This window comes from Staurois parvus, unplaced genomic scaffold (genome assembly GCF_062004578.1).
Source record: "Staurois parvus isolate SC_StPar_1 unplaced genomic scaffold, SC_StPar_1.0 ptg000334l, whole genome shotgun sequence".
In the NCBI taxonomy this organism is placed as follows: Eukaryota; Metazoa; Chordata; class Amphibia; order Anura; family Ranidae; genus Staurois; species Staurois parvus.
The window spans coordinates 7500624-7513973 of NW_028318130.1; the positions used below are offsets into that span (position 1 = coordinate 7500624).

A 13350-nucleotide genomic window follows, 5' to 3' on the forward strand; every position below is an offset into this window, starting at 1 on the left:
ATATTGATTATATTTCAAAGAAAAGTATGGGATTTAAAAAAAGATACTCACCTAGGTGAATGCAGCATTAATCCAGTGTCCCCCGTCGGCTCTGCACTGAGAAATGAACAATCAAAAACAGCTGGTCGCTCAGTTCTCATTCTGTGAGCAGAGAGCTGGGGACTGTCAGTCTGTCTGTCCTGCCTCTTCAGCGGTCATTGGAGCGCTGGGGAGTGACGGTTGTGGCTTGCTCAGGCACGCTGAGAGGCTGAGCCAGCTACAGGTTCATGCATTTAGGTGAATCCTGACTATATGATCGGGATCTTCTCAGAGACTGGACCGATTCTATGATGTCAGCTAACAGTGGGTTGAAGGAAAAAATGAAACAAGAGCACACTGACCTAGCACATTATCCCAATAAACTTTCAATAAACTGTCATCTGGGATAATGCGCTAGGCCAGTGCACTCTTGTTTAAATTTTTCCTGCAGTTACTCCTGACTTCCCCTGTCGTACACAGCAAGCAAGGCTTAGCTTATCTGCTCGAAATTTCACATATATTTTGGGTTCCACCATACTTCCCTGTCTTCAGCCCTCTATACTCATGCGCAGGAGCTTTTGGCATATTTGACTTTAACAGTGGGTTGAAGCCTGGTTTTGGCTGAAAACAGATCACAGTAGAGCAGAACTAACTGCACTCCATAGGAGAAATAGCTTTGGCTTACAAATATTTTGAGCAACTATTCAATTTAAATATCAGAACATCATCACATAAAAAATCTGTATAATGAGGTTATGCAGTAATTGCTCTTTTTATGACATTTATACTGCCCATGCTGAGCAATCAGTAGTGGAAAATCTATCTTATGCAGATACTGCTTGAAGTTGTAGTTCTGGAATCTGCTCCATCAAGAATCTCTATAGCAGCCTTTCTCAACTTTTTTTTTTTCCCTAGGAGAACCCTTGAAATAATTTTCAGGTTTTGGGAAACCCCTGCTAAAGCTAATTCATTGGGGGTCAATGGGAAAATGTCCCTTACATTTCTGACCCCTTATAGTGGAGTCATCAAGAATTTATAGCAGCCTTTCTCAACGTTTTTTTCTCCCTAGGAACCCCCTTGAAATAATTTTCAGGTTTTGGGAAACCCCTTCTAAAGCCAATTCATTGGGGGTTCAGTGGGAAAATGCCCCTTACATTAAGGTGGAGACATCAGAAATCTCTGTAGCAGCCTTTCTCAACATTTATTTCCCCAGGAGAACCCTTGAAATAATGTTCAGGTTTTGGAAAAGCCCTGCTAAAGCCAACTCATTGGGGGTCAGTGGGAAAAATGCCCCTTACATTGCTGACCCCTTATAGTGGAGTCATCAAGAATCTCTATAGCAGACTTTCTCAGCTTTTTGTTTTCCCTAGGAGAACCCTTGAATTAATTTTCAGGTTTTGGGAAACCCCTGGGAAAGCCAATTCATTGGGGGTCAATGGGAAAATGCCCCTTACCTTGCTGATCCTTTATGGTGGAGTCATCAAGAATCTCTATAGCAGCCTTTCTCAACTTTTTTTTCCCCAGGGGAACCCTTGAAATAATTTTCAGGTTTTGGGAAACCTCTGCTAAAGCCTATTCATTGGGGGTCAATGGGAAAATGTTCCTTGCATTGCTGATCCCTTATAGTGGCGTCATCAAGTAATCTATAGCAGCCTTTCTCAACATTTTTTTCTCCCTAGGAACCCACTTGAAATAATTTTCAGTTTTTGAGAAACCCCTGCTAAAGCCAATTCATTGGGGGTCAGTGGGAAAATCCCCCTTACATAGCTGACCCCTTATAGTGGAGTCATCAAGAATCTCTATAGCAGCCTTTCTCAACTTTTTTTTTCCCCTTGGAGAACCCTTGAAATAATTTTCAGGTTTTGGGAAACCCCTTCTAAAGCCAATTCATTGGGGGTTCAGTGGGAAAATGCCCCTTACATTGCTGACCCCTTATAGTGGAGTCATCAAGAATCTCTATAGCAGCCTTTCTCAACTTTTTTTTCCCCCTAGGAGAACCCTTGAAATAATTTTCAGGTTTTGGGAAACCCCTGCTAAAGCCAATTCATTGGGGGTCAGTGGGAAAATCCCCCTTACATTGCTGACCCCTTATAGTGGTAGTCAGATTGCCACCTTTAAAGACAACGAAAAAGATCACTGGTGCCATGCAAGCTGGTTATGCTAAGTGGTATTGGCCCGTGAAGTTTGCAGGCGCCATCAAATGTAAAGTCATTCAGCCACAGCTCAAGGAACCCCTAACAACTTCTGGAGGAACCCTAGTTGAGAATAACTACTCTATAGTATACCAGGCTATGGAAGGGTTAATCTCACTGATATTCGTCGTGGTGGTATGCTATTCTTTTCAGCCGCAGTTAGTATGAAAGAGAATCACATACAGCGACCACAAAATATATATGTGCTGTAACAAAACAAAAAAGAGATAGAAATCCAAACAAGCAAACAAAATGACTCCTATTAAACCCTGCAGTTGCCAGGCTACTGACAGTGGCTGTGTATAAGTGCTGTGACACAATACTCATGCCTTTTCTTGCATCCTTTAGGAAGGCTGCATTATCCTGTGAGCAGGTCCTTCCATCTCTCTAGTCAACTGTGTTTTTTTTTTTTTTTTGCTGGAGAGAAAAAGCAGGATACGGCAGTCTTCAGGAAGCCGCTGAAATCTGGAATGGACATGGAAATCCTTAAGTGGTTCACAAAATATGACACATATGTCAAGGTAGGCATACTTCTTCCAGATGTTAAGCCATGCACTGTATTTCAAGGAAGGCAGGATTTGGACTCTTTTAATAGACTGCTGCTTTTTTTTTTATTTCAGCCTTTTTTTTTTTTAAATGGACTTTGAATAGGAACGCAAGAGAGCTCAGTTTACTGCAGAAGAAGCTGGTTACAAAGCGTTATGTTTTTTTTTTTCTGCTTTCTTCCATCTCCGTGGAAACTGCAATAATCTTTGATATCAAGCGCTTTTGCATTGCGAATATTTCACTGGTACCCTGGATGTGTTCTAGCAGTCTTGTTTGTTATTCCTGGGAGGTATGCAGAGGCGATCTAAAAAAAGGATGCAGCTATTGAGTGATAAGAAAAAAAGGTGACTGCTGGGATCACGTTGCTGAAAGGGTTCGTTTTTAATGTATTTCAAAACATCGTCCAGCCCTCTGCTGCCATTTTGTTCAGAATGATCTGATGAATGGTGTTCCCTGCAACTTACAAGGTGGGATACGCTATGTCTGACAGGAGTCAGCAGGGTATATTTAATCCACTTTGCTGGCAGTTGAGGCAGTGGCAGAAACATCTTGCACTTAGCATGTGCAGCGTCAGGTCTACAGGAAATCCGTTCTGTGTTCTCTTCATGCACTTCTATCATCAGGTGCCCTAGTTCATTTTTTCTGTTTTTTATTTTCAGGTGGGAACAAAGATAAATGTCTGGTTATATCCATTTCTCATCTGAACATTGAAATCCTTTCTTCCTAAAAAAAAAATATGTATGTTATAAATATTTCTAGGATCTGCTGCAAATGGTAGTTTATAATTTGGTTGTAGGTCTTAGAAATAACAAAAAGAGTTTTTCAGTTTTATTAGGAGTCAACTTAGGGAAGTTAAAATTTATAGAGGAGTGAATGATAATATTAAGAAATATGTATGTAATATTTATATAGTCCTATAAAGTGATTTATGGATACAGTATATGGCACTTTGTAGAACTACTGTATGCTGGCACTCTGTTTTTGGATATTAGCAGCCATTTTGTACAAAAGGAGGCTAAATTGTGACAGATTATTAAATTGTTCAGTTCATTAGTAGTTGATCTTGCTCAGGAAGTCTAATGCAAAACGTTGATTATAGTCACAATAAAATTGGCGGGGGAGTTTTGGTGCATTGACTTTGGATGCTCAAGTACTTCACGCCTGAAAATTAAATGAGTGAACTTCAAAACATATTGTAACACACTTTAATACTGTATGTCATTTAAAATGACAGTTACTTTGAACATAACACCTAACCATAAAACTCAAATTATATCTTTTACAAAGCCCTTAGCCAGTATAAAAAAATCAATGGGGTTCTAAAAGCAGAAGGTTTTTGATCTTCATGCATTTTTTGCATGAAGGTAAAAAGCCTTCAGTGCTCAGCTCCCTCCAGCTTCTCCTTATACTTAATAGAGCCCAATCTTGATCCAGCAATGTGCACAAGAGCAGCAGGTCAACCTGCTCTCCTCCTCCTCATTGGCTCAGAGACAGCAGCGAGAGCCATTGGCTCCCACTGCTGTCAATCACAGCCAGTGAGGAGGGAGCAGGGGCCATGGCTGAGCTACACTTTGTGTGTCTATGGACACACAAAGCAAGGATTGGGAGCGAGCAAGCCTGAGTGCCCCCATAGCAAGCAGCTTGCTATTCAGGGCACACAGTGGGGGTGGGAGGGGCCTGGACCACTGATGGGTGGACCCCAGTAAAGGATGAACAGGGCTGTATTGTGCACAACAATTGCACAGAGCAGATAAGTATGACATGTTGTTATAAAAAAAAAAAAAAAAAAAAAACTTTACCTTTAGAATCACTTTATGCCTCAATGAACTCTTAAATAATTCTAAACCCAAGAACAAAAATGTAATACAGTATCTGGCAGGTTGCTATTCCCTAGATGCAGTGACTTTTTCAGGCTAAATATGACTTCTGCAAGTACAGAAGAATACCTGTTGATCCTGCCAGAATTCCAGTGTTCCTGTAACTTCCCGTGCAACTGATCAAACAATAGTATCAGCTATCTTTTCAAGCAACTTCCCTACTTTGGCCTCCAAGACTCTGCTTCTTCCTGGTTCTCCTCTTACCTAAATTTATGATCAGCATCACCTACAACCCCATCTCCTCCTCTCTTCTCCCTCCTCCTGTAGGGCCCCATGGGATTCTTTCTCTGTAGCCCTTCTAGCTACATCTCCTCCGTGGGTCAGTTGATAGCCCCCATAGTTTCCAATACCATCTTGGAACTCACCCTTTCAGTCTTCTCGAGTATCCCTGATATACTAAATGATGTATCAGTATGGATGTCACACAACTTTCTAAAACCTAAATATTTTAAAATCTTAGCTTATAACTTTTCCGCTTCTCCCTCAACCTTTCAGTCAAGATCAATAGCTCAACCATCAGGCTTTCCCATCATGCCAGGGTTCTAACTGTAATTCTGGCCTCTACTCACAGCCATACATCTAGTCCTTATCCAAATCTTGCTGCCTTCACCAATGTAACATTTCCAAAATATGTGTCTTTTTAGCCATGGACAGCACCAAGCTACTAATTCCTTTCCTTTTCATCTCTTGCCTCAACTACTGAATCTCCCTCCTTACCCTACTTCTACACAGGCTATTCCCCTTTAGTCTATGTGAATGCTATTTGGATGTCCCTCTCTGCCAACCCTCCACTGACTTCCGTTCACCTAACAAATAAAGCTAAAAACTTTTACTTCCTCCATCAGCTCATCCCTTCACATAAGTATACTCCCACAAAAGTTTACTTATTTTTTACTTATTATTTTTGTTTTTAGTTGTACCATCTTCCTTCATTTTATAAAGAATTAAAAAAAATATTGGTGCTATATAAGTACTATATTGCAATATAATATAAAATAATGCAGGCACCTATAGCACCGGAAAATTTTGCAACTCTTTACCAGGGACGGACTGACAACTCATGGGGCCCCCGGGCAATAGGGGATCATGGGGCCCCTGTGTCCTTGCCCAAACTCAAAAAAGCCTATGAAAAAGGTACCAGGGGCATCTCATGGGGCCCCCAACTGACCCCGGGCCCTCAGGCAGTGTCCGAATTTCCGAATGGTCAGTCCGCCCCTGCTCTTTACATACTATTCTATGCACCAAAGTAAATATACAAAAAACAATTCCTTCAGTGTATTCAGAGAAATTGTTACTACACATCAAAAGTGCTTCTCACCACACCATAGTACATCATTCATACATAGGATGTAGCTCAAAAACTCCATCCAAATAAATGAAAAAATAAATAGAATAAAATAAGTCCTTCTGATAGAGTGTCACTAGTCCATCACCAAGCACAATAGTGTATCATGTCTTCAGTAGTCTTCAAAACAGACATCTTCTTATTCTTCTAATCACCCGAGCAATATGTGCACTCACCTTCTAAAGTGGACCCCAAATATCACATTAAGGTCACATAAGCATAAATTCTCATATCCGGAGAGAAATGTCTCGACCAATAAGCATCCGCCTTTGACTTCTTCTCCTGCTGTGGCTCAACTATCATAGGTATAGGAACATGCAAACTCCTCAAATGGATCCCAATACACATATCAAGGTCATGAGAGCTTATATTACTCCTCCCAAGGCAGCATTGCCATCACTCCTCTCTGCAGAACTCCTCCTCCATTCCACGGCACTTACCGGCTCAGCCACATAAAAATACTCTTTTTCGGAACCTTACAGATAAAGATTCTCAATTTCAATTGCTTTACATCCACCTGGAGTTGCATTTTCAATTGCAAGTAATTGCACATCAAAAGTGTGCTTCTCACCACGCCATAGTACATTATTCTTACATAGGGTGTAGCGCAAAAACTCCATCCAAATAAATGAAAAAATAAATTGAATAAAATATAAGTCCTTCTGATAGAGTGTCACATAAAAATACTCTTTTTCGGAACGTTATTCGAAAGCTGGCCATACAGATAAAGATTCTCAATTTCAATTGCTTTATATCCACCTGGAGTTGCATTTTCAATTGCAAGTAATTGCAAAAAAAAATAAGCAGTCTACCACCCAGGGGTTCAATCGACCACCAGAATTCAGGCGATTGTAATGTTGTAAGTGAACAATAAATTGACAGCTTTGATACAGTTTATTGAATTAAAAAATAGAAAAAAAACAAATTTTGTCAAAAATAGATTTTTCTGGTGGGTGTGATTGAGGCACTTTCAATCCCATATTCATGCAGTCCAATAAAACTCCCATTGTATATCTTCATAGACATTTTATGTAGACATTGTGATATCTATCTTGCTTTGCAATTTCTTAAAAAAATAGATTTGAATTTGATTTCTTTATCAGAATTCCACATATATGACAAAATTTAAAGTGAACCTGTAGTTGAATATTAAACAGAGAGTGGGCATCTGTACTGATAATATCAGCAAAGCACATCCAGCTTACCATTGAAGACGTTTCTTCTTTCCAGTACCCATAGCCCTTTGAGGTTGACTTTATGTTGTTGCCCAGGCTTGCTGTTAGACCCTTCAATTCTAAGATAAAGACAGGGAACTACCCTAATGCAGCACACAAGAATGAGTGACACACCATGCGTTGGCGTACTATATAAGGCTACACAGGTGTGAAGGTGCCCTTACTCTTCTGTTTTCTTACTCTTTGGTTCAAGAGCTGGCATTAGGCCCTGGTCTGTGGAAACATTGGTTTGTTTACATTTAGTCTGTTTATGGTCAGTACTGATCAGCAATAAAATGTAGATGGGTATATGCCCACAGTGAGAACGGGGATGCAGGATATGGGCCATACTGACCATTATTCACTACACTCCAGATGGACAGAGATTTCGCTAAAAGGTTCTTTCATATGCATTGACAGCATACGGGCTGCTTGTTGAAGAGGCAATTTGTTTAAATGTACCTGTGTTGCCAATACAAGAATGCAAAGACGTCCCCGATGACCCTTGCATAGCAGAACAACATTAAATACTTGCTTTACTCCTTGCTCCAGCAAGGCCCCCCCAGCGCTACCACCAGTCCCCTGCAACCTGCTCTGTAAGCTGCTACTGGCTCCTTAATGTACCATAGACTGTTAATGTCCATGTATTGTATGTGATAACACCAAGGCTCTGCCCACAGGCCAGAGCTTTAGAGGAGGAGGTCACCAGAGCCAGCCAGAATGGGGTATATGGTAAGCGATAGAGCCTGCACTGTGCAACATAGCAAGCATTTAAACCTTGTAGTGCAGGGGGGACCTCACTGCAAGGGTGCATTTTATTAAGTTCCTGCCATTGGATTTTAAGAGCCAATTCACACTGGTCCATTGTAGTGTGTTAAACACATATCTAATACATTTTTATGTTACACATGAACATGCATTGTGTTAATGTATCCCATTCATTTTAATGGGCTGCCCACCGCACCACAATGGACCAAAGATTGTGCTTTAGACATTTTCGACTGCAATGCAGGTAAGCTGGGTAGGTACTTTGAGGTTCCATTCAGAATGTCTATTCTCTGGGCACAAGTGCAATTTAAACATCGCCTGCAAAGAACTTTGCAAACAGACATAGGCGGCTGTAGATGCCAGAACTGCTTTGTAGTCTCAGTCTAGCACTAAGGGTAATGATAACTGATACCCCAATGGTACACAGATGGGATGTACCTTTGTGTGCTCCTAATTAAATGCTTTTGAAATAAATCTTATGCTGCTACTACGTTTTATGTTTATGTACTAACAGTATGTTTTATGAAGGAATCTCTAATTTCCTAAATAGTAGATAAAGTATGTTGAGCCATAGAGGGCCCAATAAAAGCAGGAAATGTTTAAAAATGTAAACATTGCTTGTGACTATTGGTCTGTTTGGGTACTGCAAGAGGGTAAGCTGTCTGCCACAAAAGCTGGCCATACACTAGTATTTTTTCATTTTGAAAACGTTCATTCAATGTTCTCATTTTTTATGGGGTCAAGTGGACATTCCTATTCGACCATAGGAACAAGAAAATTCAGAGCACCAGGATAGTACATTTTTCTTGAACTAACACATTTTTAATAGTTTATGTTGTTTTCGTTTGGGAAAATACATTTATTGCAAAAATGAATGTTAGACTCAAATGAAAGTTTGCAATATTTTTGCGCGACATTTATAAAGTCATCAAATGTACTGAGAACTTTCATACAAAAATTTGTATGACTGTTCATGCGAAAATCAACTAAGTTTACTGTGAGATGTGAACTATCCCAGCAGTATTGGTTGGTTGTCCAGTCATTTTTGTCATCCCCTCTTGTTTCTGCAAAAGCATCCTTTGCTACCTTCTCTTCAGCCTACCTATTGGCTCTATTGCTACCTCTGTACCTGTAAAGATTGTTTTAGGATCTGCTTGCTGTAATTACATAGGAATCGAATTAGGGTAGATAAGCTTTAACTTTAGTACTGTTGCACAGTTTTTTGGAGAGCTTTATTAGATGACCGATTGCTGTCATTTGTTATCCAAAATGTTTTTTCAAATATGAACATTTTGTATTGTTAAGCAATAGTCTTGAATTCACCTGCTAAAATATGTTTATGAATGCAAAAAAAATAGGTTAAGATAAAAAATGGTTGAGTATACACACATTTTTTTCAGTAATTGTATTACCTTTTATTTATATTCCAATTTGATAATGTTATCTTTGTTTTACTTCCCTACTAATGATCAGCTTCAGTAATGTATATTGTGCTTTTAGTAAATAAATGTGATTTGTATTGTTGTAGGCAAAGATGTCTCAAGTGAAGCAAGTAGGTCTTCTAGCTGCTGGGTGCCAGCCATGGAACAAAGATGTGTGTGCCGCTAGTGGAGACAGATTTGCTTACTGTGCCACTTTAGCTATTTATGTATATCAGGTAAGTTCTTTTTCTTTGTTATATTTGTCAATGATTTGCTGTACCATCATCTTTAAACTTGACTTTTTTTATATACTAGCAAAAGTGTGTACATTGCTGAATAGGAAATGCTGATTATAGTACAAAAAAATGATGATTTGTGTCAGTGTGTGTAAAATGTGCTGGAGTAGGGAGCGTGGAGCACAGTGTTTGCGTGAAACGCGGTAGCCTTCACCTTCCCCTGTTTGTATATCTGTGTGTTTTCCATGGTTTGATTGAATAAAAGTGTTTTTTGGATATTTCATCGGAAGTGCTACCATCTGGATTTTTCTCTGTTTCATACATCACAGTTGCGACTGGGCGAGCACCCCAGATACAGACATCTTGCTGTTTGTGCCTGCTCAACTTTGAGCATTGTGCATGCTTGTTGTAAACCACTGGAAGACTTCACCTTATACAAATCTCCTAAAATACAATTGCTGCCTCCATGCTGCCAAACAAACCTACTTTGTCACTCTTATTAATACCTTGTCATCTAGTCCTCGTCAGCTCTTCTCTACCTTTAACTCTCTGCTTGGTCCCCCACCTCCTCCATCCACTAACTCACTCACTGCCCAAGATATTGCCAATCACTTTAAAAAACAAGATTGATGCAATTCGTGAGGACATTGCCACTGTACAAATATCTTCATCACTTAACATACCTGGTCTAACAGCACATTCAGTACTTTCCTCTTTTGACCTAGCTACTACAGAAGAGGTTACCAAACATTTCTCAGAAGCCCAACTAACCAATTATCCCTTGGATCTTGTTCCCTCACACTACTACAGTCACCCTCTTTATCCTGTGCTCTCTCACTCACATCTTCAATCTCTCCTTCTCTATTGGCACCTTCCCATCCCCTCTAAAGTATGCACAGATCACTCCATACTTAAAAGGTCCTCACTGGACCTTACCAACTTAAAAAACCTAAGACCCATTTCCTTGCTCCCATTTTTTTCCTCCATACTTTTAGAATGCTTAGTCTACAATGCCTGAGCTCCTACCTCACTGAAAACAACCTTCTTGACTCCTAACAGTCTGGCAGTCTTGCAGAACTCCACAGAAACTGCAATAATAAAACTTACTAATGATTTACTAACTGCTAAAACCAATGTCCACTACTCCATACTCTTACTACTAGACCTTTCTACGGCATTTGATACTGTTGACCACCCACTCCTCCTGAATAATCTCCACTCCCTTGGCCACCAAGATTCTGCTCTTACCTGGTTTAGCATGGATGTCCTCAAATTAAGTCTTTATAAAACCGAGCTTGCAACATTCCCCCTCTCCCGACCTCCAACCATGCCCTCCTTAATGACTTTTCCATCAAGATCAATAATACAACTATCGGTCCCTCCCTTCATGCCAGGGTACTAGGTATAATCCTAGATCCTGGCCTATCCAATCTCTATCAAAAGCTTGTAGACTAAACCTCCGTAACATCTCTAAAATTTGCCCCTTTTTAACGAATGAAACCACCAAGCTCCTCATTCACTCCCCTGTTATCTCTCTCCTTGACTATTGCATCTCTCTTCTCATAGGCTTACCTCTTTACTGCTGCCAACAGACTTATCTATCTTACCAACCAGTAAGTGTCTGCCCCCTCCTCCACTCCATTTACCAATCCTTCCACTGGTTTCCGATTGCCAAGTGAATTCAATTCAAATTACTAACATCATCATACAAAGCTATTCATAACGCTGTCCCAAGCTACACCACCAATCATGTCTCAAAATGTCACCCAAACCATACTCTCCACTTCTCCCAAGACCTTCTGTTCCTTAGCTCCCTTGTCTCCTCCTCCCATGCTTGTCTCCAGGACTTCCCTGGATGCTCTGCCATCCTTTGGAACTCTCTGCCTCAGTCTGTCTGGCTATCTCCTCTGCTGGTCACCTTTTGGCGATCCATGAAAATTCATCTCTTCAGGGAAGCCTATCCCACTTCCACTTAACAACAGAACTTTAATTTTTCCATCAGCACATCCTCACAGTTATTACCTTTTGTACCACTTGCCCCGCCCTATTAGATTGTAAGTTCTAATGAGCAATGCCCTCTTAACCTTCTTGTATTGTATTATAACTATACTGTTTCCCTTTATATTGTAAAGCATTATGCAAACTGTTGCCACTGTATAAATCCTGCATAATAATAATAATAATAGTGGGAAAGAGATGGGGAGTAAAAGAGGAGGAAGGAAGAGAAAGTTTACTGTGAAAACAAAACTCTGTATTAGCTTTTTCATTATCAAGCACATTTGTTCTGGGTTTCACTATGTGTTACATAGTTACATAGTTAGTTACATAGTTAGTCTGGCTGAAAAAAGACGAAAGTCCATCCAGTTCAACCATTACAAAAACTTTTTTATAATCCTATACCCACAGTTGATCCAGAGGAAGGCAAAAAAACCCCAGCAAAGCATGATAAAATTTGTTCCTGCAGGGGAAACAATTCCTTCCTGATCCCCCGAGAGGCAATCAGATATTCCCTGGATCAACCTTACCTATAAATGCTAGTATCCAGTTATATTCTGTGTTTCCAAGAAAGAAGCCAGGCCTTTTTTAAAGCAATCCACTGAGCTGGCCAGAACCAACTCTTGAGGGAGTCTATTCCACATTTTCACAACTCTCACTGTGAACAAACCTTTCTGAGTTTGGAGATTAAATTTCTTTTCTTCCAGATGTAAAGAGTGACCCCTTGTCCTCTGATGACCTCAGGGTGAATAACTCTGCAATGAGTTCACTATATGAACCACTGATGTATTTATACATGTTGATCATATCCCCCCCTTAATCTCCTCTTCTCAAGATAGAATAAATTCAGTTCCTCTAATCTTTCCTCTAATCTTTCCTCATAGCTGAGCTCCTCCAGTTTGGTTGCCCTTCTCTGTACTTTCTCCAGTTCCCCAATGTTCTTTTTGTGAATTGGTGCCCAAAATTGAACTACATTCCAGATGAGGTCTTACTAATGATTTGTACAGGGGTAATATCTCTCTCTCTGGAGTCTATACCTCTTTTAATACAAGAGAGGATTTTGCCCACTTTAGAAACTTGAAGCTTGGCATTGCATGCCATTATTAAGCTTATGATCTACCAGAACCCCCAGATCCTTCTCCACCATTGATTCCCCCCGTTTTAACCCCCCCCAGTATGTATGATGCATGAATATTCTTAGCCCCCAAGTGCATAACCTTACATTTATTAACATTAAACCTCATTTGCCACATAGTTGCCCAATTAAACAATGCATTGAAGTTGGCTTGCAAGTTGGAGACATCCTGTAAGGATGTTATTCCACTTCACAGCTTGGTGTCATCTGCAAAGAGTGAAATGGTGTTTTAAATCCCAGACCCTATATCTTTTATAAATATATTAAAAAGTAAGGGTCCCAACACTGAACCTTGGGGTACACCACCACCAACCCTAGACCATTCAAAGTATAAATCATTAACCACTACTCTCTGAATATGATCTCTTAGCCAGCTTTTTATAAATTTACATATGGATTTTTCCAAGCCTGTAGACTTACATATAAGCCGTGTGTATACTACTGTATGTGCATGCTATTACTATGATCCATGCACACTAGTGTTTTTTTAAGCTCAACAAATGCTGGATAAAAAACACTGGTAATAGTGTTATTTGGTTGTGTTTAGAAGCATTTAGGAGCGATAGTGTTAAATTAGCATTTTTGCAGTACATGTATGAAAAA

General features: G+C 40.0%; 1 protein-coding gene across 9 annotated transcripts in view; it reads left to right on the plus strand.

Moving 5' to 3' along the window:
• The window catches only part of WDR17 (WD repeat domain 17), a 162475-nt gene that overhangs the window by 39038 nt on the left and 110087 nt on the right, over positions 1-13350 (plus strand). For 3 of the 9 annotated variants that reach the window (XM_089684053.1, XM_089684052.1, XM_089684047.1), the window contains one exon: positions 9489-9617. In XM_089684053.1, coding sequence (XP_089540179.1) covers positions 9495-9617 — 123 coding nt within the window. In that variant the 5' untranslated portion in view covers positions 9489-9494. The other 6 variants (XR_016313747.1, XM_089684050.1, XM_089684048.1 and 3 more) reach the window with 5 other exon arrangements.